A 27,576-nucleotide genomic window follows, 5' to 3' on the forward strand; every position below is an offset into this window, starting at 1 on the left:
ATATCAAATAGTAATTCTGATTAGTACTTTAACCTTTGCGAGTTCTTAGACATTATGACTACGACTTTCATCTATAATCATTTCTATGACTTGAAATTATGAATAAATCACTCTTTTAACCGTAATGTGAAGGAGTCATTAAGTCAATATTTACTTCCTTATTTCTTACGGTCAATAAATTTAATAAAGCAAGTATTCCAAGCAAAATAATGTTACAATATATGAGGGCGGTCGACCGTTTTGACCCTTTTATTTTAATTTCTCTCTTTATACGCATTTCTACATATCTCGGAACATTTTTTGTGAATCCAAAAACTTTTTAGACACAAATAAAATAAGATGTTTATTTGATAGATGATTCTATCCTAAAAAGAATTTTTAATGATTATTTATTATTTTTTAATATTTTATTTAATAACAGTCAAAAATATTTCGAATTGTAAACTATATAAATATTTTACATAAATTTAAACCCTGTAATTTTAAGTAGAGAAGGAAGTCGATTACAGTAATCGATTAAAGCTGTAATTGATTACAGATAAGTACTAGAAGGAAATTAATTACTTGTAATCGTGATTGCAGGTAATTACGATAACAAGTAATCATAGTCTCTGTTTACATATGGTCAGGATTAACCACTACAAGAAATTATTACAGGTTATCATAATTACAAATAATCAAAATATAAAGTTTCATGTAATCACGATTACAAGTAAACAAAATAAATTATTACAGATAATCGCAATTACGTGTAATCGTAATTACGTGTAATCAAATTATATGATTGCAGTATGAATTCTAATAGTCAGATGTATGTATGATAGGACATACAATAAAATTATGTACATAAAGTAAATGCATATACAATGTGCAAATGCACATACAGTACATGAATGTACGAAAGCATGTGGGTACATACAACATATAAATATGTATATAAAATTTAAAAATGTATGTAAAATATTAAAATGCATATAAAATATAAATAGGAACATGTAATGTATAAATGTACTAAATTGATACATTCTATGATATCCATACATATATTATGTGTTGCACATGCATCTTTACATATGTATATAAAATGCATATCCAATGTACATATGTACAATATGTATATGTACATATATACAATATATGTGTATCTAATGTAACTATATACATTATATGTATGTCCAATACATGTATGTACAGTACGAAAAATAAAAAACGGACCACCCTGAATAACTTTTGATGCAATGATCGGATCTTCACGTTATAAGACTCAATATTAATGGTTTGAGGTTTGACCTCAAATATGCTAATTAATTAGCACAGGCGATATTATAAGTTAGGAAATTAGACACGAAAACGCACTTTCTCTGAATAAACATACCTTTTCTTTTGGCGAATTTTAATTTCTCACATCCAAAATATAGGGAGCAGCCGTAATCTGGGAAATATGGTTTCCATTGTTTGGTCAGGCGAGCGGTCCAAAGTTTGAACGCCTTAAAGTTAATTTTATTTTTTGCTTATTTTGCCATATCTCGAGAACTTTTTAAGAGTCGAAAACTTTTTGCTCACAACCATAAAATTTATTTATCCAAAGATGATTCCATGAAAAATATAACTTTTAGTAAATATTTATTATTTTTTATAATTTTACTTAGTAATAGTCAAAAAAATTTTGAATAGTATGGCATACTATTTTTTCCATCAATTTAAAGGATGTAATTCTACATAGCAAAATACAAAATTTGAATGAAATCAGTCGAATAGTTCCTAAAAAATAGAATTTCAAAAATACGGTTTCTTTAAAATTTGATATCTATAACCTTCGAAAATGAACATCAAATGTTGATGACCTATCTGTCGGTATTGTTCAAACACTCAAAAAGATAAACCTGAAAAGTGAGAAAAACAACAGCTTGCATTAACTAAATCTATATTACTTTCATAGAAGAAATCGAACTCAATCTCAATAACTATAAAAAAATTTGTTATTATTATCGTTTCTCAGTACAGTAAGCCCGCTCGAATTCATGGTAATAATGTGCCTTCTCCTATGATTGTTATTTACTGGAGAAAAGACCGACAAAGGTGCTTTAAAGCTTTTAAGCGCCAAGGACAGAGCTACCCTTTAATTTAGAATTTATGCCGCTTTTCAATCAAGTTTTTTAATCCAATATTCCCGAATTATTGTTTTCGTCAAGAAAATTATAAGTTTTAGAAGAGCAAATGCATGCCTACGAAGTTAAATCCGAGAAATGCGAATGGTTCCAGTGTCTTATGATAACCTCTAATTTTTTACATTCTAAATTAAAAATATTTTATTTTATAATGAGTTTTACTTACAGCTAGAATTAATTTTTTAATTTCCTTTTAAACGAAAATTGAGAAACAGGGTTTATTATAGAATTTCATCTTGGTTAAAAGCTTTAACAGCCTTGTCTGTAGTTTTCTGTTGTATGAATTACCACGCAATACTCACGTCTCTTAAAAAGAAAAAAAAAAGGTCAGTTCACGATATCGTGAAATAAGAAATGAAAACCACTAATTTCATTACCTTAAGCTTTATAACAAATTTATTTCATTACTATTGAATATTTTAATCTCGAATTGTTTAGAAGATATGAAATTCATTTGTCTATTTTTTTTAAATGGTAAATTTTGTCTTTTACGTTATTCCGAAGTTGCAAATATTTGTATTAATTTAATTTAGTTTTTTTTATTTGTTGATATCATTAATAACCATACAAAATTTAAGCATCTTTGTAATTAGTGCTCTGTTATTTTTGAGCTAGTAAACAGTTTATTTTAAAAAAGTAATAAATAATAAAAAATAAATAAATAAACTGAGGACATTTCATTTAAGAATCATTATCTAAATAATGTCAATACTGGTACAAAATATTTTTATTTTCAACGAAAGTAGTCATATGAAATTTCTCAATTATTTAAAAGTGAAGCTTAACATAATAATTTAAACAAAATTTATGAAAGATTTATTTAATAACAGAAAAATACAATAAAATTTGTTAAAATGGCTTTGCAAAAACCTTTCCCTGTCGAAAAATTAAGAAAAAAAAATTATTGAACCAATTTGTTTCTAAAATTTTTAGCATTTGAGCAATTAAACTTTTCTTTAATTTCTTACATTGATTTTTTTTTCATCTTGTTATTTTCGTTCAGTTTCTTTATGTTTTCTAATAAAAGTAGATTTAAAAACGAAACAGATTTATAAGTTTTCGGAAGAAATTCAAACTTTATAATCTGCAAAATAAATATATTTATTAATTAAATTTATTCATTAAATTTAAAAACTTTCTTGTAAGAAACTGAAAATACCATTGATTCAAAAATACATATTTTATCTTTTATTTTTCAAAACACATTTCTGAACTTTTTGACTGTCATAACGAAGTTCAACTAAATTTGTGTTTTTTTCTTTTGATCCAATAAAAAATATAAGCAAAATGACGTTATACTAACTCCTTAACTATATATATATATATATATATATATATATATATATATATATATATATATATATATATATATATATATATATATATATATATATATATATATATTCCAGATTTGGCGCTGCAATAAACAATGACTAAAATTTATTCTGTTTTGAACACTGATGAACAATATTTAACAGAGAAAAAGTTGAATTGATTTTGAACACGCTTTGTTAGATTAGCTCTTATTAAATGATAGCTATATAGGCAAAAAGCAACGTAAAATAAGGTTTTGTTCGAGAATTTTGAATATTTTTTAAAAAAAAAGAAGAAAGAAAGAGGGAGAGATTTTGAGCTTGTTTTGCTGTCAAAATCTTTCATTCAGTTTTATCATTTTAAATTATTTTTAAACATATATTTACCCACATTTCAGCGAAATTGTTTGAAAAGTTAGCGCTGGACTTTTCCTCAAGCAGCAAGCAGCCGAAGTTTGATCCACAACAATTTCTTAAGCAGGTGAATTTTGCACGCCGCCGCGATTCCGTGCTGATCTTTACTATGACCTAAAAATTGGTGGCGCATTCTTGTTGAATAGGAATTTTAACATTTAGTTACTCTCGCTTTCTAACAAAAACTTGGTTCTTTAAAAGAATAGTGTTTGATGAAGATTAGTGCCCACATAACGCCGAAAATAAATGCAAAATTATTCTTTTGGGTTTACACAAAAATTTCAGTCCAATTTTGGGATACCTCCATCTATTTTGCTGTAAGTTTTTATTTTTATTTTTATTTCGCAATCTATTGTTTTGATTAAATATTTGACAACAATTTTAAATCAAAACTATAGTATTATATTGGCTATTAACCTTGGTTATCTTACAACAATAACTAAAGTACACATTTTTCTTGGTGTTCAATTTCGAAATGCGTTTTAACAGCATAAATTGCACATTTTTGAAAAATTTAGAAAGTATTTTTTTTCTTTTCCTTTAAAAAAAAACTCCTTTTAGCTTTTTTTTTTTGTTAATCACAATCCTCAAAATTCAAATATTCTTAGATATTGGGTTCTAATAAAGGAATAATTTCTATTGCTTAATAAGTTTTTTAGTTTTTCTTGCTTTAAGCACCATTATATACTTAAACTTGGTAATTTTGGCCATTTGAATTTATTTCCAGAAATGCTTGTTAAGTATAAGATAGCAAATGAGAACATATTCAATTCCATTTTATCAAAGAAAAAAAAAAGAAAAAAAGATTGCAATATTTAATAATTATAATAACAATTTGATAATTATATAAATAAAAATGAATTACTATGTTTGCAAATGATACACATTGAAAAAAGTGTAACTTATAACAAAAAGTATAGTTCATAGGTTCAAATTTTTAAAGATAGTGAAAACACAAATGTTTCCTCTTTTAAAATTAAACTTTAAAAAAGCAGAAAAGAGACGCAAAATCAGATTTCACTGCACAACGAAGATAGTTTCCTTGCAAGAGCATATGAATAGTGTTCTCTCAAATCTTCTTTAATTTATAAAATATCAAGGATTTCAAGGTGGATTTTACATTTAATGCAAGCTTTCAAAACAGTTTTTAGTTTGAACAGAAAGTGTAAACACGCTTTATAACGATATCCATTAATTAATTAGAAAATAATAAAATAACTAACGACGCACAGATAAAAAAATTTAAAAAAATGTTTGTGAGTTTCATTTTGAGTCTCAACTCTTTAAATAAATAATACAAATTTATAAAATAAGAGAAACACTGTCTGCACTTTTATTTTGTATCTTACAGAATGTTTTCTATGCTTCAGCACAATGATAAAAATGCTAAATACATAATACATAAGAAGTTATATATAAATTACATAAGAGGTTATTTAAGACACTTTTTGGATTACCAATAGACTGTAAGTTGTAATAAATTTGAAAGATCATTTTAACGTATTTCCTACAGAAATAATTAATGATATATTATCAAACAACTTTTTTTACATATTGTGTTGTATTTAAAAATTGTTTGATGAAATCAAAATAATTGAAGCGAATTGATTTCTTTTTTAGCAGACAGAACGGTCTTTTCCGATTAGAAATGGGGAACGAATAAGAAATTAGAGTTTGTGGAAAATTAATGCCATGGATATAGTACCAACTGAAAGTACCGTTAGGACACCAATGATACCTAATTCGACTGTTATAAGAGTGACTGATGATTCCAGCAAATGTAAACGTGCGGTAATTATGAGAGCTATTTTATTAATTATATTCTATGTTTATAAGTTTATAATTCGTGTTTACTAACGTTTATTTAAAGGTGCGTTCATAAAGAGAAAAAGAGACGCTACAGTTGAAAGATGGCTCATGCGGACGGCTAAAATAATTATGTTATTTATCAAATTTTCTCTAAAAATTTTGACAGATTCACAAAATTGTTTTACACTTTCTTACGAGGTTGTATGTCAATAAATTTGAGTGTTATTACAATTAAAATTATAAAATAAGGGTTTTACAACGGAAGTTATAAAATTCATTGTTTTGAATAATAGTTAATATTCACTGTTTAAATAATAGAAAACATTATGTAAATATTTATATTACGCATTTTAATAGTAACTTTTTTTAATAATTGAATTGCATTTTGTTCATAAACCAATAATAGGCTTTTCTTGAAGTTTATAGTGATAGTGAATATTTATATTGATTATGAATTGCTTGTCAAAGTTAAAATAACCTTATTTCAGTACTAAGGCTTGCGTTCATGTAAGCATATATCAATACAAGTGCAGAGAAGTGAAGAAATGTTACACATATCTACGATATCAGTACATTCATATAGATGTACTACATCTTATATATTAGTTATGTGTTTCTGTCCGAATTTGTTGCGTTGACATATTATTGTTTTTGTATTTGAATATATCTGAAAATAACATTCTAAAAGGAGGTAATTTAAAAGAGGAAGATTACCTCCTTCTTCCCTCTTCCTTCTAAAAGAGGAGGCATTGTGTCAATTTTTTGGTATAATTTGTATCATCAAAAAAGTACAAATAAAGACGATAAATCGACGTGGTATTGCACTACAACGAGAACAGGCTATAGCGCATGTGTGTGCATTAAAGATGGATTATTTTCCTGTGTGCTTGCCTATGTTTATGTACAATTTTGCAATTTGAGGACATCAAATATTTTTGGAAAATTTTTTAATTTATACGTGTAACAAAGATATTTATATTAGATTGATAACTAATATCACGTGCAGAACCATCTTCATCAAACTTGATTTCATTACCTGAGCAGTTTTGAAATATCATATAATATTCGGTTAAATTAAAATTTGCTTATTTTTGGAGGAAGTTATTTTAAGACGAGAATAGCGTTTTCAACTGTTAGTTTCAGCAAGGTGATTTTTTGCGTTTCTTTTGTCTTCGCTGTAGAGCAAAACTGTCTCTTTTTCTTTTTTAAATGGATTTTCGAATTTATGCTTTTTTTTATTTTGTAATCGTTGTGATACATATTTTCTTTTGTAATCAAGCAAAAAGTACTATTTTTTAAAAATTTGAATTGAAGTCTTTTGTGTGTTTTTAAAATATATAAAATTCTTTTTTTGATAAAAGTAAGAGAGAGAGAGAGATAAGCGAAAATATTTCCAATTGAATTTTGACATGATCATGTAAATAATATTATTTTAATTTGCACAAACAAATACATTAACAAGCAAACAATGGCGTACAAAGAGAGGGCTAAAGTGGCATCCACTCAAAAGGTACTGAAGAATTGTTAATTGTTAGGTGAATACTTGGTTTGAGCAAAATATTTAAAGAAGAATAAAATGTAATTTTCAATTTTCAAGTAAATTTAATAATAGCTTTTTAGGTCATTCAAATTTTAAGTATTTTTTGCATTCATAAAAATTTGTTATGAGTGTTATAAGCACTTCAATTATATTATAACACTTTTCTAATAAAACCATTTTTACAAATGACAAAATTCTGCATACCTGAGTGAGGGTAGGCAAAAAGAGGGACGAGTGTAGACAAATTCTCTGTAAATTGTGGCAGAAGCTGTGTTTCACTTTCAATACATAGGTACAGGACAAAACACTGAAATATTAAGTAGAAAATTAAAAGAACAAAAGGTTTTTTACTGTGAAAAATAAATAAATATTTTTACGCTAATTGCTTATTCAAAATATAATACATAGTTCTTGTAATTAATATATTTAATGATTCAAGTTAGTTTTTTATTCGTTTCCACTATGAGATTCTTCTAAGACAACACGATGGTAAAGCTCTCTGTGATATTAAAGTGGGTTAATTATTAACACATCACTTATTAAGATATTTTTTTGCTAAATTAGAAGAAATTTAAAATATGACTACTTTAATAAAGCATAAAAAATCGTTAATGAATTAAACATGAAATTTTTTTTTCATTCATAATTTTCGACATTTTATTTATTAAATTAGATACATTTTTGTACAGAGGCAAATTCAATAACTCATAATTTAACTCCCTTTAAGACTTTTGTTTTTAATGAAAGTATTAAATATCTGCCAAATTTTATTGCTTTTTTAAAGCAGTTTTATTAAAATATCTCTCAGCTGATGAATAATATTAATTTGCAACATTACTTTATTAAATAGAAACCAAATGCGATTTGATAAATCAATAATTTTTTATGCTGAATAAATGTGAAAAATAAATCGATTAACATCCATTAATATGTATATATATAATTAAATAAAAAATTTGTGTGCGTGTCTGTGTTTCTGTATACGGCATTGCGGGTAAACAATAGGCTCTAAAATTTTCCTTTAACATTCAACAATACGACATTCCCATGAAATTTAAATGAGTACAAATTACGAAGTCAAATTTTCTATTTTTTAAATTTATTTTTAAATCGCAGACATTTAAAAAATTGAATTTTTTTTATTAGTTTAGTGGAAGTCATTGAATTAAAGTAAACTGTAAACGATTCAGTTTTTGTCAAATATTTTAAAAATAACATGAGTGACGTCTGTAGCTTATAGCTTTGATCAAAAAAGTTGATTATTACGTATTCCGTAGTAATTTTTTATTCATTATGCCAGAGGTAATCTGAATGATCATAGGCTGATTACGAGAACAAATTAGTATCTCTAAGGTTACCTGAAACCTCGAGCGTATTTTATAGTTATGCTTTTAAAACGTATTACTATAAAACAAAATAATTTAAAATCAACTGTAATTTAAATTTTAAAAAAAATCAAAATTAATTGAGAAATGATACTAATTCGTAGAGGATGAATGTTAAAAAATTCCAATATTATTATTAACACCAAGGATAATTAATTTTGATAATAGTTACTAATTCAAGCAAAATAATAAGATGCGTGCTAAAAAGAAAAAAATTTATGGAGAAATGGTACTAATTCATCAAAGAACCCGTAAAATATTCAGCAAACTATTATTAATGTCAATGATGCTTAATTAATTTTGGTAATTTGTATTAATTACAATGAAAAAATAAGCAATGAATTAAAAAGCAAAGTTAATGTAGAAAATGTATTTATTTTAAATTTGGTACCTATTACAGCTGCATCAATACTGAACATTTTTACGATCGATGCAGAGGAAAAGGGTTTTCACGGCTCCTCGAAGATATAATTGTTAATTTACGTCGCACTAGAGCTGCACAATGGGCTATTGGCGATCGAAGATATAAATACAGAAGAAAGTAGCTTGATTGTAGTAAATTTTAAATATCATGATTTGACTAAAGCAAACAGCATTATTTCGAATTATGCCTAATACAGTTTGTCCTTATTTTAATGGTATGAACGACTAAGAGCATGTTTTGCTTTATCTAAGAAAGTAAAGTCACCTAGAGGGGCAACTAATGATAAAGGAAAAAAACATTGAAATTATTTTAGCTTTAGTAGCGTGTCGGTATTTGTCTTACAGTTTTGTGTATAATTTTGTAGCGTTGTTCCGTGTTGAGTCATTGATTTCTTTAAAAAATTTCATACGAATAGTGAGTATACAGCCAGTTAATAATCTATTAAATCTTTACATTATTAAAATCCTGGTAGTTACAGATTCCTACTGTATTTAAAGCAGTAGAGTATTAACAATTAAGATAAGGAATGATTACATCACTTTTGCATTACAAAATACACTTCACAGCATGATTATTAGATTCTATATATTTATTTAGATTATTTATAAATAGTGGTGGTTATTGTATATTAGTAAATCGAGTAAACCAAATCAAAAATTAAATGGTGAAGCGCAACGTTAGCTACCACTTTAGATAATCAAGGAAGATCACCAACTAAAATATAAGTTAAGGTGAATGGATTTATTGCTCTTTAAAATTCATTAAAATAAAAAAGTATTAAGTTTTTTAGTAAATAGTAAACTAAAATTAGCCCTGTTTCATTTTATTTATTTTTCATAATTCAAAATGGGTCAAGTAATTAATTTTATGAATTGTCCACACCAACCCATTTTTTAAAATACCTTTTTGAGAGCCCCCTCCTCTACACGTACAGAATAAATTTAAAATAAAAATTAAGAATTTTAATGATGCATAGTGCTCAAAATAAAAAACGGACCACCCTGAATAACTTTAATTTAATTATTGAATTTTTACATTCTAGTACTCAATCATAATGGTTCGAGGGGGTGACCTCAAATATGCTAATTAATAAGTGCAAACGATATTTTAAATTGCGAAATCAGACACAAAAACGCACTTTTTCAGAATAAACATACCTTTTTTTCAACGGATTTGGATTTCTGTCCCTCAAAATATAGGGGGTAGCCGCAATCTGGGAAATATGGTCCCCCTAGTTTGATCAGGGAGAGGTCCAAAGTTTGGACCCTTCAATGTTAATTTCCTTTTTAGTGTATTTCACCATATCTCAAAAACTTTTTAAGCTAATTGAAAGCTTTTTGCACACAATTATGAAATTCATTTAACTAAAGATAATTCCATGCAAAAAAATAAATTTTAGTTAATATTTATTACTTTTTATTATTTTGTTTAATAAGAGTCGAAAAAATTTTGAATTGCATGGTATAAAATTTTTTGCATTATTTTAACGAATGTAGTTTTAAACGGCAAACTAAGAAATTTTAACGAAATCGGTCGAATAGTTCCTGAGAAATTGAATTTTAAAAATACGGCTTCTTTAAAATTCGATTTCTCAGGAGCTATTCGACCGATTGGATGAACGTATATTATATATAGATGTATCGATTATGCATACGATAGTTTTTTTTATACCAACTTCTCACGTAATGTTATAATTTAATAAAATTTGTGCGACCAATTGATGCATATCTACACTTCTAAAAAATTGATCGAATTAAATTTGTCAGAATAGAATATTTTACTCAATTATCGTGTTAATGTTTTAATTTCTACCAGGCACTCTTCATTAATTTAAAAACAATTCTTCTTAAGGTTTCTAAATGGATGAAGAAAAATTTGCTTTTGGTGTTAACTGTTTTTGCCGTCATAGTTGGTATTGCATTAGGATTCGTTGCCAGATTTTTTTCATATACTACCGAAACAGTAACAGTTGTTGCTTTCCCTGGAGAACTTCTTATGAGAATGTTGAAAATGCTGATTCTTCCACTTATAGTATCATCCATGATATCAGGTATGAATTATTTATTTTATACAACAAAAATAATAATATTAGTCGAGTTAATAAAATCTAAAATATTGAGTTTGATTTTATACATTTATTATTTTATATGTAGCTCATTATCACTGATAAACAATAAGAAACAGTCCCTATCTGGCCTGGTCACCAAAATCACTCGACCTGATTTCTGTCGGTTACACTTCATTTATCGTAAAAACTGACGTTAAAATGGCAGATGACGCAGCGCAAAATTATTTTAAGTTTCAAAAGTGGTATACAATAGAGCATAATCAAAAACGCAGTGAGTACAACTGAATTCTAATTTTAAGCATATTATAGATTGTATTTCGAAGATTCAAAGTAAAAGAATTAAATCTGTTTTTCATTGCAATAGACAGTGTACTCGAAGTAATTCTGACGGTATATTCGTAATTCGAAGGTATTTCAAAGTGGTATGCAATAAAGCATAATCAGGAATACACTAAGTACAACTAAACTCTAATTTCAAGCATATTAGATAGTCGAAAGTTACTTAGAAGATTCAAAGTAAAAGAATCAAATATATTTTTCATTGCAATATACAGTGTACTCGAAGTAATTTTAATGATATATTCGTAATTCGAAGGTATTTCGAAGTGGTATGCAATAAAGCATAATCTGGAATACACTTCGTATAACTAAACTCTAATTTCAGGCATATTAGATTGTGTTTTTAGCAAGTTATTTAGAAGATTCAAAGTGAAAGAATATAAATCTATTTTTCATTGCAATATACAGTGTACTCGAAGTAATTCTAACGATATATTCGTAATTCGAAGGTATTTCAAAGTGGTATGCAATAAAGCATAATCAGGAATACACTAAGTACAACTAAACTCTAATTTCAAGCATATTAGATAGTCGAAAGTTACTTAGAAGATTCAAAGTAAAAGAATCAAATATATTTTTCATTGCAATATACAGTGTACTCGAAGTAATTCTAACGATATATTCGTAATTCGAATGTTTTTCAAAGTGATATGCAATAAAGCATAATCAGGAATACACCAAATACAACTAAACTCTAATTTCAAGCATATTAGATAGTGTTTTTAGGAAGTTATTTAGAAGATTCAAAGTAAAAGAATCAAATATATTTTTCATTGCAATATGCAGTGTACTCGAAGTAATTCGAATTCAAAAAGAAAGGTAAAAAAGTTTGAATTATCCAAAATTCGATTTAAATCATTTCCACTATCGCTGCGTTTGCGAAGCACTTTGTAGTGAAGGAATGAAGGATGAAGTACCTTTTTAAAAAAGTAATTAGGAACTAGTTTTTAAGCTAAACTGATAAATTCTTAAGTTTTAAAAATAATATTAAAAATGCATAATTTTTAATCAAAATAAAACAATGAAGAAATATTTAAATGGGGCGATTAATACTTGAATGTGGTTTACTTATGAGGAACTTGACTTAAGTGCGTAGCGTAAAATTTCATTCGTATTTTTTTCACTAATAACTGATTGCTAATCTTTGATTGCTTAATTATAAAATATACTGTGCTCGTTGAAGTTATTCATTCCAGCTCGAAACTTTGAGATCGTAGCAAAGCGGATATTTCCGTGCCAATATATATATATATATATATATATATATATATATATATATATATATATATATATATATATATATATATATATATATATATATATATATATATATATATATATATATATATATATATATATATATTTATATATATATATGTGTGTGTGTATATATATTTGCTGTTCTTGGATCTTTAGGATGTCAAAACGCAAGAATTTAACAATTTTTAATTATTTCGAGAAAAAATCATGACCTGAAATTAGTGAGGTGACAGCATCTAGTACCAATGTAAGTTTTTCTGTTGTACAGAAATGTGATACTTCCGTTGAAGAAAACGTTTCTAGCATAACAAAATCTGATGAATGTGAAAGTGACCCTCAAAGTGTTACTTCCTACCCATATGACGTTGGACTGTTTTCAGAAGATATTGCATTATGTTCTTAAACTTAAAAAATCAAATCAAAATTTAACTAAGCAATGTTGTCTAAATAAAAAGTCAAAATTGTCTAGCTGTCTAAATTAGGGAAATAATAGTGCTTTATTACAGACTCGAATTTCTTTTAGTAGTTTCAGAAAATTATGAACACCCCCCTTGAAAAAATTCTGCGTACGCCACTGAGCATGTATATATTTGGAATAATATATTTATCAATTTCTTCAATATATATTTTATAATTATTAATACGAATACGTATAGTCAACATTTTTAAGCATCTTAAAATTTCTCAACATCTTTATATCGTCTTAATCTTAAAATAAATTTGATAATTACCTGGTCGCGCGTGTTCGTAGAATTATTTTTATAATAGTTAATGACGTGCTTTTTTAACAGGGGCTTTCTTTCCGCTGTTCTTTTTCCGGGTTCTTTTTTTCCATAGTTTTTTTTTTCGTGAATTCCCTTCAACCCTCTCTCTGCACACCACTGATGCCTTGCTGGCAAAAAATAAACAAAGAGGATTGCACGTTAAACATTTATTTGTAAAAAAAAAATATTAAAATACATATAAATTAAAAAAAAAGGGAATATCTTTCGACAATTTCATTAAATTTCTCGGCTTTAAAATGAGAGCTTATTATTGGAATTAAGACGAAGGAAATATATTTTACAAGTTGAATTAGTTGATAAAGAAGACGAAAGATAGCAGCACTATCAACATCAAATTCCTTTCCTAGAAGAAAATTAAAACCATTTATATGAAATTAGATTTGATTTTTTTTTTCAAACATAAAGAAAACTATTTCCACAAATTCATAAAAAGAACTAAACAGTGTTTTAAAAGATAAATAGTGAGATCAAAGCAGAAACAAGGCAGTTTGTCAAGAAATTTCTATTATGAGGAGAAAAATATGGCTCTTAAAGTAAAATAAATTTAATTTAAATCCTAAACTTTCATTATTCCGTTTCCCATATGCAAATTAAAAGAAAATTATAAATTGTAAGAAACATAAGAAAACAAAGATAATAAAAAATTCAATGTGAAATAATTATTATTTTTGAAAAATTAGAAATAACTAATACATTTTTTGAAATTAAAAATAAGTTAGGCTGCAATACTTTATTAAATTCAGCAACACTTAAGCAAATAATAGCTGGCAAATGAAATCACCCAAGCCATAAATAAATGTTGTAGACAAAGTTTTTTAATAAATAGCAAATTTTGAATAAATAGCACTACAATTAGAATTCCAATCTTAATAATAGCTGATAGCTAGCACATTTTGAACAACAAATACGCAAATAAATCACACTCATAACTGTTAACTGATATTAATGCAATATTTTTAAATTTTAATTAAGGCTCGGTGGTCTAGGGGTATGATTCTCGCTTTGGGTGCGAGAGGTCCCGGGTTCAAATCCCGGTCGAGCCCTAAGTTTTCAATTTTGCAAGTCTAGCATTCATTACAAGATTTGAACGGAAGAAAATGGATAAAAGGAACTTGAGTCATATTTTATTGACGTAGTAAAATAGAGCATCAAGGATTCAACAGTGAATAATAGCATTAATATAATTCTAACATATTAAAAAGTTTTGCCGCATTTAACTTGTGGCTCGGTGGTCTAGGGGTATGATTCTCGCTTAGGGTGCGAGAGGTCCCGGGTTCAAATCCCGGCCGAGCCCTACGTATATTATTTTGTATAATCGTTAAATTTACAGGTAATTTAGCAGTTCTGTCTTAATATGAATGCTCTTAATGGTATTATTTTTAGTTTATGCAATGTGACATAACCCGTGAAAAAGTCTAAATCTTTATTTAATCTATAACGTTGGGCAATCCAGTGACCGTCGAAGTATCTCAAGGTAACTATCTATCTATCTATATATATATATATTTATATATATATAGATATTTATATAGATAGATAGATAGATATTAGTATTATCCGGTTTCGAATTATCTGAACTTTACAAAATAGCAATCACGAATTCAAATTTGCAATTTTAACTTCATAATTCGAATTGTTTTTAAAATTAAAAGATTGTTTCCTGTAAATTATTCCTCTCTCATCTAACGGTATTTTTTTCTATTCTGTTTCACTCTTTTTTTTTCTTCTTAAATTTAATATTCTGTTCACTGTTAAATTTAAAACCAAGAATCTTCCCATCGGTCCGTAGTAGGAACCTATATTTCCTCTACGGGGGGGGGGGGGGGGGTAGGGGGTGGTTAGTAGCAGTTTTCACCAAGGAAATGTTAAAGCTCACTCGAAATAGAGACGTTTATTTATTAATTTTTTTAAATTTAGAAACTATTTATTAATTTTTTTAAATTTAGAAACAATAAGATTATTTATTTTCTTTTTTAATTGTAAATTTGGTTACACAAATGTTTTGTGAAAAATTGTAATTTTAGAAGGGACCGTATCTCTTAATTCATAAAATGTGAGCATGCTAAAGCTCCCTTTGCACCCCATCCCCGGTTCCGTGGTCCCTGTTGACATCAACTTCTGAGTTTAATTTTAATAATTCAGTATTTGAATAAAAAAAATTGTTCTATGGCTTGGTGGTCTATGGGTATGAGTTTCGCTTTGGGTGCAAGAGCTCCTGGGTTTAAATCCCAGTCGAGCCCTAAGATTGTAATTCTGCAAATACGATACATTCTAGCATGCATTACAAAACTTGCGAGATAAAATTAAAAAGAAATTTGTTGTTATTTCATAGTATCGTGGTTGATAAAGTAAATTATTTTCAAAAAAGTAAATTGAGTCATAGTTTATCGACAGTGTAAAATAAAGCGTAAAAAAAGAAGGAAAAAAAAAACTGCAGTGGATAATATCATTTATACCACTAACAGATTAAAAATATGCTACCTTTGTGAAGCAGCGGCTCAGTTTTTTAGGGAGGGTAACGATTCCCCTGTGGCAGAGGCGGATCTACTTAAGGCCTTTATGGGCTGCAGCCCAGGGCCCCGTGGAAACAAAGGGCCCCAGTTCCCACTGAAAACAATAGGTGATATTTTGAATTAAAAAAATATCTAATATTAAAAAAAAAAATATTATAAGGTTGGCAACCCTGAGATCAATCAACCCATGCATGTGCGCGTCTATCGAACGGAACGGGGGATTACCCGTCGCTTGTTTTTGGTCAGTGTATTTTTTCGCGTCTATTAAGGGGGACTTCCGCAGCGCCGCTTAACGCCCGATGTAATTTTGATTTTTTTCCGCACTTCTGTTCTCGTCGTCAAAGTGACAAACTTGTTTAGTTTACTAATAACTGTCTTGACTACCAGAAACCCTCTGATTCCACTGAAAACTATATTGGTGTTCAGCAAGAGGACGGTAATACCGAGGCGGAAAGAAATTTAGAGAATATTAAATTTGAGAAATATGTTGACGAGGGGTTGTGGCCAGAATTGCTAAATAATGATTTTATTAATGGCATACTCTCACATGAAATGACTTACTTTTAAAATAAAGATCGGAAAAATATATATTCAGCTTCAATAAAGAAATACAAAGAACAAAACAGAACATTTTAAAATAGGTATTTCATTAAGAAAATGAAAAATGGTCAATCACTGGAAAGATTTCGGTTATGTTATTCAACCAGGGTTGGTACTGTTTTTTGTTTGACTTGCAAACTTTTTTCTAAAATCCCTTCTCAATACACAACCGGATTTTCTGATTGGAAACACATAGAAACTTGTTTAGAAAATTCTAATGAACATAAGAAATCAATGTTAGTGTGGTTGACACGTGAAGGCAATAAGTTAATTGTATCATTAAAAGACTTCATGAACAACATAAGGCACCAGTCAGATCAGAAGCTAAAGGATTATGAAGAGAAAGCTAAAAAATTAAGTACTAGTGTGGGAATAGACTGCAATGACATAAACAAGAGACGCATTACTCCAAAATTTTCAGATAAGTCCTCAGTATACGGCGCAGAAAAATTAAAAAGAGACACGCTAAACGTTGCATTGGATAAGCTGATTACGGATTAACAAAAGGAGCCAAGTCTATGAGATGTATAGCAAGAAATTCAAATTTTTAATGGATTTGCAAGACAAAAATATGGAAAACATAGATCTGGAAAGAGTACGTAATATTGTTGATTGTTATCCAGATGACGTAGACCAGCATTTAGTGAATGAGGGCATTCAGTTAAAATCTTATTTACTTCAGTCTAAGCCAGAGTCTTACACCTCTTGCAGTGAAATTTTTATACTAATATATGAAAAGAAGATTGTTGATGTTTTCCCAAATTGCTACACTATCTTAAGGATTTCTTAAACTTTTCCAATCACTAGCTGTGAAGCTGAGCGCTCTTTCACCAGGATGTCATATATAGAAAACAAATATAGGACAACAATGTCTAACCATCGACTAAATCATTTAACAGTACTTTCCATAAATTGTGATTTAACACAGGACTTACAGCGTGATGAGCAAATAAAGAAATTTGTAGCATATATATGCAGAAAGGTTGCTTTATAATTTATATAGCATAACTACACATAACCTGTCAATTTCTTTTGCAATAATGTTGTACAGTTGCTGTTTGTATAGACAAATAAAAATAAATAAATAAAATTATTTTATTGTCCTATTTTTTCTATACACTTATCTACATTACTAAAGAAAACAGTTTTTTGACAAAATGGCTATTAGGGCCCCAAAGTAGTTTCAGCCCAGGGCCCCACAAATTCACGATCCGCCCATGCCCTGTGGTGTTTCACAAAACCCTGTGGTTCTGTGGAAGAGTTAAAAAGGTTCAGTGAGTTAGTACTTTTTAAAACCAGTGATGAGATTTACAACCAGTGATGAGATTTACAACCTCCGATAGCATTTATATCCACCCTTCGTTTGGAAAATGAAAAAGATTTACTAAATATGAATTAATGGAATGAGATTTTTAAACGCAATTGTTTTATGAAATGAAAAATTATCCGTGAAAAAGTCATTCCTATATATTATCTAAAAAATTGGGCAAAATTTAGAAAAATAAGACGAGAATTTATGGCAAAGAGTAGCTCGAACTCAAATGACTATTTTTATTTTAGTATTGCAGGATTTGAATAAGAAAAAATAACGCGAGGCTATACGGTCCAGGGGTATGATTCTCGCGTAGGGTGAGAGAGGTCCCGGGTTCAAATCCCCGTCGAGCCGGAAGGTTATACCATTTTGAATCCGATACGATCAAGCACGCGTTATAAAATTTGCATAAAAAAATAGAGAAAATATATACATTATTTCACGGTATCGCGAGTAATGAGTGGAAATTATTTTCAAGAAATAAAATTGAGATATTATTTTTTTGACATTTTAAAATTGCCCATAAAAACGTTCGATGGAGGAGAATATCTTTCATAATACTGACAAATTAAAAATATGCAGCCCTTGCGTGGATGTGGCTCGGTGGTCTAGGGGTATGATTCTCGCTTCGGGTGCGAGAGGTCCCGGGTTTAAATCCCGGCCGAGCCCTGCGGGATTACTTTTGTACCTTCATTTGGAAGATGAGAAAGATTTACCAAATATGAATGAACCGAATGAGATTTTTCAAAGCAATTGTTCTATGGATAGAGAAATTATCCGTGAAAAAGTCATTCCTATATATTATCAAAAAAAGTGGGTAAAATTTAGAGAAATAAGACAAGAATTTTTGCCAAAGTATAGCTCGACCTCAAATGACGATATTTATTATAGTAATTCAGGATTTGAATAAGAAAAAGTAATGTGCGGCTCGGTGGTCTAGGGGTATGATTCTCGCTTTGGGTGCGAGAGGTCCCGGGTTCAAATCCCTTTCGAGCCCGAAAGTTATACTATTTTGAATCAAATACGATGTAGCACGCGTTATAAAATTTGCAAGAAAAAAATAGAGAAAATGTTTACATTAATTCATGGTATCGCGTCTAAAAAGTGGAAATTATTTTCTAGAAATAAAATTGAGTTATTATTTTTTTGACTTTTGAAAAGAGCGCATAAAAACGTACCATGGAGGATAATATCTTTCTTAATACTGACAGATTAAAAATATGCTGCCTTTGCGTGGATGTGGCTCGGTGGTCTAGGGGTATGATTCTCGCTTCGGGTGCGAGAGGTCCCGGGTTCAAATCCCGGCCGAGCCCTGCGGGATTACTTTTGTTCCTTCGTTTGTAAAATGAGAAAGATTTAAGAAATATGATTGAACCAAATGAGATTTTTTAAAGCAATTGTTTTATGGAATGAGAATTTATCCGTGAAAAAGTCATTCCTATATATTATCTAAAAAAGTGGGTTAAATTTAGAGAAATAAGACAAGAATTTTTGGCAAAGTATAGCTCGAACTCAAATGACGATTTTTATTTTAGTAATTTCGGATTCGAAAAAGAAAAAATAATGTGCGGATCGTTGGTCTAGGGAAGGGATCGCCAAACTTTTTTGATCATCGACCCCTATATAATTTTTCGAAATCTACATCGACCCCCACAAAAGTAATTTTCTGTTAATTAAAATAAAACTCTATTAGATACTGTGTTTGTACATTTATTTTATGATTTTAAACATTTATTAAAGTAATAGTACATAGTGTAAAAATAGTTTTATGAAAAATATATTAATATTGAAATTTAAATACCTTATTATTAAATAATAAGTAACTGTGCATAAGTAGATATAATAAGTAAAGTAACTAAAGATTTACTGCTTCTTGATCAATGAGATGGGTGCCTGGTGTTTTTTTGCAAGGTTCGCTATATTGGGTTTAAAATTGGTCAATTTTAATTTTCGTCAAAATTGGTCAATTTAATAATTTTCGTAAAAAAATACAAAGTGTGCTATAGTTTTGTCGCGGGCTGTACTAATCCATATTATTAATGCTTACCTTCTTTTTTGTGCATTGATAATTGAAACTAAACGAATGGTTTTATCTAAACTAAACGAATGGTTTTATCGAAACAATAACTAATTATCCAAAACTATAAAAGTTTTAATAATGACACTGCAAATATTCAACACAGTTTGCAAAGATAGCTGAAACTGCGTATGATATTTGCATTTGTAACGTCAATGCTCGTCACACGTGACATTTGGACAAGCGCACATATGCATATGACTTATAAACTGCGCTGAGTTCGTGCCACTGAGCGGTGGGACGTAAATACTTGTTTCACCCCAATAAATATACGTTTATTAATTTATGTTTTATAAAGAAACTGATATTGAGTCAATTATGAAAAAAAAAAATCACAAATTTTACATACTTCATTAGGTATGTGTGATTTGCGTATTGAGAACTTCTTCGACCCACGATCGACCCTTCCGATTCGGATCGACCCCCATTCGCCCCCCTGTCTCAGATCGACCCCCGATTTTGTTTAATAGACCCCTGGGGGTCTATATAGACCACTTTGGCGACCTCTGGTCTAGGGGTATGATTCTCGCTTTGGGTGCGAGAGGTCCCGGGTTCAAATCCCGGTCGAGCCCTAAAGTTATACTATTTTGAATCAAATACGATCTAGCACGCGTTATAAAATTTGCAAGAAAAAAATAGAGAAAATGTTCACACTAATTCACGGTATCGCGTCTAATAAGTGGAAATTATTTTCAAGAAATAAAATTGATTTATTACTATTTTGACTTTTGAAAAGAGAGCATAAAAACGTACGATGGAGGACAATATCTTTCATAATACTGACAAATTAAGAATATACAGCCCTTGCGTGGATGTGGCTCGGTGGTCTAGGGGTATGATTCTCGCTTCGGATGCGAGAGGTCCCGGGTTCAAATCCCGGCCGAGCCCAGCGGGATTACTTTTCTTCCTTCGTTTGCAAAATGAGAAAGATTTAAGAAATATGATTGAACCAAATGAGATTTTTTAAAGCAATTGTTTTATGGAATGAGAAATTATCCGTGAAAAAGTCATTCCTATGAATTATCTAAAAAAAGGGGTGAAATTTAGAGAAATAAGACATGAACTTTTGGCAAAGTATAGCTCGAACTCAAATGACGATTTCTATTTTAGTAATTCAGGATTTGAAAAAGAAAAAATAACGTGCGGCTCGGTGGTTTAGGGGTATGATTCTTGCTTTGGGAGCGAGTGGTCCCGGGTTGAAATCCCGGTCGCGTGTAAAGGTTATACCATTTTGAATCTGAGACGATCTAGCAAGCGTTATAAAATTTGCAAAAAAAAAAAAAAATAGAGAAAATGTATACATTATTTCACGGTATCGCGTCTAAAAAGTGGAAATTATTTTCAAGAAATAAAATTGAGTTATTATTTTTCTGACATTTGAAAATAGTGCATAAAAACGTACGATGGAGGATAATATCTTTCATAATACTGACAAATTAAAAATATGCAGCCCTTGCGTGGATGTGGCTCGGTGGTCTAGGGGTATGATTCTCGCTTCGGGTGCGAGAGGTCCCGGGTTCAAATCCCGGCCGAGCCCTGCGGGACTACTTTTGTACCTTCATTTGGAAGATGAGAAAGATTTACCGAATATGAATGAACCGAATGAGATTTTTCAAAGCAATTGTTTTATGGATTGAGAAATTATCCGTGAAAAAGTCATTCCTATATATTATCAAAAAAAGTGGGTAAAATTTAGAGAAATAAGACAAGAATTTTTGCCAAAGTATAGCTCGAACTAAAATGACGATATTTATTATAGTAATTCAGGATTTGAACAAGAAAAAGTAATGTGCGGCTCGGTGGTCTAGGGGTATGATTCTCGCTTCGGGTGCGAGAGGTCCCGGTTTCAAATCCCGGTCGAACCCGAAAGTTATACTATTTCGTATCCGAAACGAGCTGGCACGCGTTATAAAATTCGCAAGAAAAAAAGTAGAGAAAATGTTTACATTAATTCACGGTATCGCGTCTAATAAGTGGAAATTATTTTCAAGAAATAAAATTGAGTTATTATTTTTTTGACTTTTGAAAAGAGAGCAAAAAAACGTACGATGGAGGATAATATCTTTCATAATACTGACAAATTAAAAATATACAGCCCTAGCGAGGATGTGGCTCGGTGGTTTAGGTTTATGATTCTCGGTTCGGGTGCGAGTTGTCCCGGGTTCAAATCCCGGCCGAGCCCTGCGGATTACTTTTGTTCCTTCGTTTGCAAAATGAGAAAGATTTAAGAAATATGATTGAACTGAATGAGATTTTTTAAATCAATTGCTTTATGGAATGAGAAATTATCCGTGAAAACGTCATTCCTATATATTATCTAAAAAAGGGGGTGAAATTTAGAGGAATAAGACAAGAATTTTTGGCAAAGTATAGCTCGAACTCAAATGACAATTTTTATTTTAGTAATTCAGGATTTGAAGATTTGAATAAGAAAAAATAATGTGCGGCTCGGTGGTCTAGGGGTATGATTCTCGCTTTGGGTGCGAGAGGTCCCGGGTTCAAATCCCGGTCGAGCCCGAAGGTTATACCATTTTGAATCCGATACGATCTAGCTCGCGTTATAAAATTTGCATGAAATAAATAGAGAAAATGTTTACATTATTTCACGGTAATGCGTCTAAAAAGTGGAAATTATTTTCAAGAAATAAAATCGAGTTATTATTTTTTTGACTTTTGAAAAGAGAGCAAAAAAACGTACGATGGAGGATAATATCTTTCATAATACTGACAAATTAAAAATATGCAGCCCTTGCGTGGATGTGGCTCGGTGGTCTAGGGGTATGATTCTCGCTTAGGGTGCGAGAGGTCCCGGGGTCAAATCCCGGCCGAGCCCTGCGGGATTTCTTTTGTTCCTTCGTTTGCAAAATGAGAAAGATTTAAGAAATATGATTGAACTGAATGAGATTTTTTAAAGCAATTGCTTTATGGAATGAGAAATTATCCGTGAAAAAGTCATTCCTATATATTATCTAACAAAGGGGGTGAAATTTAGAGAAATAAGACAAGAATTTTTTTCAAAATATAGCTAGAACTCAAATGACGATTTTTATTTTAGTAATGCTGGATTTGAATAAGAAAAAATAATGTGCGGCTCGTTGGTCTAGGGGTATGATTCTCGCTTTGGGTGCGAGAAGTCCCGGGATAAAATCCCGGTCGAGTCCGAAGGTTATAACATTTTGAATCCGATACGATCTAGCATGCGTTATAAAATTTGCAAGAAAAAAGTAGAGAAAATGTATACATTATTTCACGGTATCGCGTCTAATAAGTAGAAATTATTTTCGAGAAATAAAATTGAGTTATTATTTTTTTGACATTTCAAAATAGTGCATAAAAACCTACGATGGAGGATAATATCTGTCATACTACTGACAAATTAAAAATATGCAGCCCTTGCGTGGATGTGGCTCGGTGGTCTAAGGGTATGATTCTCGCTTAGGTTACGAGAGGTCCCGGGTTCAAATCCCGGCCGAGCCCAGCGGGATTACTTTTGAACCTTCATTTGGAAAATGAGAAAGATTTAACAAATATGAATGAACCGAATGAGATTTTTCAAAGCAATTGTCTTATGGATTGAGAAATTATCCGTGAAAAAGTCATTCCTATATATTATCAAAAAAAGTGGGTAAAATTTAGAGAAATAAGACAAGAATTTTTGCCAAAGTATAGCTCGAACTCAAATGACGATATTTATTATAGTAATTCAGGGTTTGAACAAGAAAAAGCAATGTGCGGCTCGGTGGTCTAGGGGTATGATTCTCGCTTCGGGTGCGAGAGGTCCCGGTTTCAAATCCCGGTCGAGCCCGAAAGTTATACTATTTCGAATCCGAAACGAGCTGGCACGCGTTATAAAATTTGCAAGAAAAAAATAGAGAAAATGTTTACATTAATTCACGGTATCGCGTCTAATAAGTGGAAATTATTTTCAAGAAATAAAATTGAGTTATTATTTTTTTGACATTTCAAAATAGTGCATAAAAACCTACGATGGAGGATAATATCTGTCATACTACTGACAAATTAAAAATATGCAGCCCTTGCGTGGATGTGGCTCGGTGGTCTAAGGGTATGATTCTCGCTTAGGTTACGAGAGGTCCCGGGTTCAAATCCCGGCCGAGCCCAGCGGGATTACTTTTGTACTTTTGTTTGGAAAATGAGAAAGATTTACCAAATATGAATGAACCAAATGAGATTTTTTAAAGCAATTGTTTTATGGATTGAGAAATTATCCGTGAAAAAGTCATTCCTATATATTTTCAAAAAAAGTAGGTAAAATTTAGAGAAATAAGACAAGAATTTTTGGCAAAGTATAGCTCGAACTCAAATGACAATTTTTATTTTAGTAATTCAGGATTTGAAGATTTGAATAAGAAAAAATAATGTGCGGCTCGGTGGTCTAGGGGTATGATTCTCGCTTTGGGTGCGAGAGGTCCCGGGTTCAAATCCCGGTCGAGCCCGAAGGTTATACCATTTTGAATCCGATACGATCTAGCTCGCGTTATAAAATTTGCATGAAATAAATAGAGAAAATGTTTACATTATTTCACGGTAATGCGTCTAAAAAGTGGAAATTATTTTCAAGAAATAAAATCGAGTTATTATTTTTTTGACTTTTGAAAAGAGAGCAAAAAAACGTACGATGGAGGATAATATCTTTCATAATACTGACAAATTAAAAATATGCAGCCCTTGCGTGGATGTGGCTCGGTGGTCTAGGGGTATGATTCTCGCTTAGGGTGCGAGAGGTCCCGGGGTCAAATCCCGGCCGAGCCCTGCGGGATTTCTTTTGTTCCTTCGTTTGCAAAATGAGAAAGATTTAAGAAATATGATTGAACTGAATGAGATTTTTTAAAGCAATTGCTTTATGGAATGAGAAATTATCCGTGAAAAAGTCATTCCTATATATTATCTAACAAAGGGGGTGAAATTTAGAGAAATAAGACAAGAATTTTTTTCAAAATATAGCTAGAACTCAAATGACGATTTTTATTTTAGTAATGCTGGATTTGAATAAGAAAAAATAATGTGCGGCTCGTTGGTCTAGGGGTATGATTCTCGCTTTGGGTGCGAGAAGTCCCGGGATAAAATCCCGGTCGAGTCCGAAGGTTATAACATTTTGAATCCGATACGATCTAGCATGCGTTATAAAATTTGCAAGAAAAAAGTAGAGAAAATGTATACATTATTTCACGGTATCGCTTCTAATAAGTAGAAATTATTTTCGAGAAATAAAATTGAGTTATTATTTTTTTGACATTTCAAAATAGTGCATAAAAACCTACGATGGAGGATAATATCTGTCATACTACTGACAAATTAAAAATATGCAGCCCTTGCGTGGATGTGGCTCGGTGGTCTAAGGGTATGATTCTCGCTTAGGTTACGAGAGGTCCCGGGTTCAAATCCCGGCCGAGCCCAGCGGGATTACTTTTGAACCTTCATTTGGAAAATGAGAAAGATTTAACAAATATGAATGAACCGAATGAGATTTTTCAAAGCAATTGTTTTATGGATTGAGAAATTATCCGTGAAAAAGTCATTCCTATATATTATCAAAAAAAGTGGGTAAAATTTAGAGAAATAAGACAAGAATTTTTGCCAAAGTATAGCTCGAACTCAAATGACGATATTTATTATAGTAATTCAGGGTTTGAACAAGAAAAAGCAATGTGCGGCTCGGTGGTCTAGGGGTATGATTCTCGCTTCGGGTGCGAGAGGTCCCGGTTTCAAATCCCGGTCGAGCCCGAAAGTTATACTATTTCGAATCCGAAACGAGCTGGCACGCGTTATAAAATTTGCAAGAAAAAAATAGAGAAAATGTTTACATTAATTCACGGTATCGCGTCTAATAAGTGGAAATTATTTTCAAGAAATAAAATTGAGTTATTATATTTTTGACTTTTGAAAAGAGAGCAAAAAAACGTACGATGGAGGATAACATCTTTCATAATACTGACAAATTAAAAATATGCAGCCCTTGCGTGAATGTGGCTCGGTGGTCTAGGGGTATGATTCTCGCTTAGGGTGCGAGAGGTCCCGGGTTCAAATCCCGGCCGAGCCCTGCGGGATTTCTTTTGTTCCTTCGTTTGCAAAATGAGAATGATTTAAGAAATATGATTGAACTGAATGAGATTTTTTAAAGCAATTGCTTTATGGAATGAGAAATTATCCGTGAAAAAGTCATTCCTATATATTATCTAACAAAGGGGGTGAAATTTAGAGAAATAAGACAAGAATTTTTTTCAAAATATAGCTAGAACTCAAATGACGATTTTTATTTTAGTAATTCAGGATTTGAATAAGAAAAAATAATGTGCGGCTCGTTGGTCTAGGGGTATGATTCTCGCTTTGGGTGCGAGAAGTCCCGGGATCAAATCCCGGTCGAGTACGAAGGTTATACCATTTTGAATCCGATACGATCTAGCAGGCGTTATAAAATTTGCAAGAAAAAAGTAGAGAAAATGTATACATTATTTCACGGTATCGCGTCTAATAAGTAGAAATTATTTTCGAGAAATAAAATTGAGTTATTATTTTTTTGACATTTCAAAATAGTGCATAAAAACCTACGATGGAGGATAATATCTGTCATACTACTGACAAATTAAAAATATGCAGCCGTTGCGTGGATGTGGCTCGGTGGTCTAGGGGTATGATTCTCGCTTCGGGTGCGAGAGGTCCCGGGTTCAAATCCCGGCCGAGCCCTGCGGGATTACTTTTGTACCTTCATTTGGAAGATGAGAAAGATTTACCAAATATGAATGAATCGAATGAGATTTTTCAAAGCAATTGTTTTATGGATTGAGAAATTATCCGTGAAAAAGTCATTCCTACATATTATCAAAAAAAGTGGGTAAAATTTAGAGAAATAAGACAAGAATTTTTGCCAAAATATAGCTCGATTTCAAATGAAGATTTTTATTACAGTAATTCAAAATTTGAATAAGAAAATATAATGTGAGGCTCGGTGGTCTAGGGGTACGATTCTCGCTTCGGGTGCGAGAGATTCCGGTTTAAAATCCCGGTCGAGCCCGAAAGTTATACTATTTTGAATCTGAAACGAGCTAGCACGCGTTATAAAATTTGCAAGAAAAAAATAGAGAAAATGTATACATTATTTCACGGTATCGCGTCGAATAAGTAGAAATTATTTTCGAGAAATAAAATTGAGTTATTATTTTTTTGACATTTCAAAATAGTGCATAAAAACCTACGATGGAGGATAATATCTGTCATACTACTGACAAATTAAAAATATGCAGCCCTTGCGTGGATGTGGCTCGGTGGTCTAGGGGTATGATTCTCGCTTAGGGTGCGAGAGGTCCCGGGTTCAAATCCAGGCCGAGCCCAGCGGGATTACTTTTGTACCTTTGTTTGGAAAATGAGAAAGATTTACCAAATATGAATGAGCCAAATGAGATTTTTTAAAGCAATTGTTTTATGGATTGAGAAATTATCCGTGAAAAAGTCATTCCTATATATTTTCTAAAAAAGTAGGTAAAATTTAGAGAAATAAGACAAGAATTTTTGGCAAAGTATAGCTCGAACTCAAATGACAATTTTTATTTT

At 30.5% G+C, this 27,576-nt stretch overlaps 1 protein-coding gene and 15 non-coding genes across 19 annotated transcripts in view; all 16 read left to right on the plus strand.

Moving 5' to 3' along the window:
• The window catches only part of LOC107438559 (excitatory amino acid transporter), a 145,180-nt gene that overhangs the window by 24,163 nt on the left and 93,441 nt on the right, over positions 1-27,576 (plus strand). For 2 of the 4 annotated variants that reach the window (XM_087154749.1, XM_087154747.1), the window contains exons 2-3: positions 5,516-5,686; positions 10,905-11,103. In XM_087154749.1, coding sequence (XP_087010875.1) covers positions 5,588-5,686; positions 10,905-11,103 — 298 coding nt within the window. In that variant the 5' untranslated portion in view covers positions 5,516-5,587. Of the gene's footprint in view, positions 1-4,029; positions 4,213-5,515; positions 5,687-10,904; positions 11,104-27,576 lie in introns of those variants that run through there. The other 2 variants (XM_087154746.1, XM_087154748.1) reach the window with 2 other exon arrangements.
• TRNAP-UGG (transfer RNA proline (anticodon UGG)) lies at positions 14,477-14,548 on the plus strand. The gene has a single exon. It is a non-coding gene; the product is annotated as a tRNA-Pro (tRNA).
• TRNAP-AGG (transfer RNA proline (anticodon AGG)) lies at positions 14,728-14,799 on the plus strand. Its single transcript has one exon. It is a non-coding gene; the product is annotated as a tRNA-Pro (tRNA).
• On the plus strand, positions 18,528-18,599 carry TRNAP-CGG (transfer RNA proline (anticodon CGG)). Its single transcript has one exon. It is a non-coding gene; the product is annotated as a tRNA-Pro (tRNA).
• TRNAP-CGG (transfer RNA proline (anticodon CGG)) lies at positions 19,172-19,243 on the plus strand. The gene has a single exon. It is a non-coding gene; the product is annotated as a tRNA-Pro (tRNA).
• Positions 20,824-20,895, plus strand: TRNAP-CGG (transfer RNA proline (anticodon CGG)). Its single transcript has one exon. It is a non-coding gene; the product is annotated as a tRNA-Pro (tRNA).
• Positions 21,473-21,544, plus strand: TRNAP-CGG (transfer RNA proline (anticodon CGG)). Its single transcript has one exon. It is a non-coding gene; the product is annotated as a tRNA-Pro (tRNA).
• TRNAP-UGG (transfer RNA proline (anticodon UGG)) lies at positions 22,453-22,524 on the plus strand. Its single transcript has one exon. It is a non-coding gene; the product is annotated as a tRNA-Pro (tRNA).
• Positions 22,769-22,840, plus strand: TRNAP-AGG (transfer RNA proline (anticodon AGG)). Its single transcript has one exon. It is a non-coding gene; the product is annotated as a tRNA-Pro (tRNA).
• Positions 23,741-23,812, plus strand: TRNAP-CGG (transfer RNA proline (anticodon CGG)). The gene has a single exon. It is a non-coding gene; the product is annotated as a tRNA-Pro (tRNA).
• On the plus strand, positions 24,393-24,464 carry TRNAP-UGG (transfer RNA proline (anticodon UGG)). Its single transcript has one exon. It is a non-coding gene; the product is annotated as a tRNA-Pro (tRNA).
• On the plus strand, positions 24,709-24,780 carry TRNAP-AGG (transfer RNA proline (anticodon AGG)). Its single transcript has one exon. It is a non-coding gene; the product is annotated as a tRNA-Pro (tRNA).
• On the plus strand, positions 25,681-25,752 carry TRNAP-CGG (transfer RNA proline (anticodon CGG)). Its single transcript has one exon. It is a non-coding gene; the product is annotated as a tRNA-Pro (tRNA).
• Positions 25,997-26,068, plus strand: TRNAP-AGG (transfer RNA proline (anticodon AGG)). The gene has a single exon. It is a non-coding gene; the product is annotated as a tRNA-Pro (tRNA).
• Positions 26,641-26,712, plus strand: TRNAP-CGG (transfer RNA proline (anticodon CGG)). Its single transcript has one exon. It is a non-coding gene; the product is annotated as a tRNA-Pro (tRNA).
• On the plus strand, positions 27,285-27,356 carry TRNAP-AGG (transfer RNA proline (anticodon AGG)). The gene has a single exon. It is a non-coding gene; the product is annotated as a tRNA-Pro (tRNA).

This window comes from Parasteatoda tepidariorum, chromosome 11, assembly GCF_982258835.1.
Source record: "Parasteatoda tepidariorum strain Cologne lab strain chromosome 11, Ptep-v5.0, whole genome shotgun sequence".
NCBI lineage: Eukaryota > Metazoa > Arthropoda > Arachnida > Araneae > Theridiidae > Parasteatoda > Parasteatoda tepidariorum.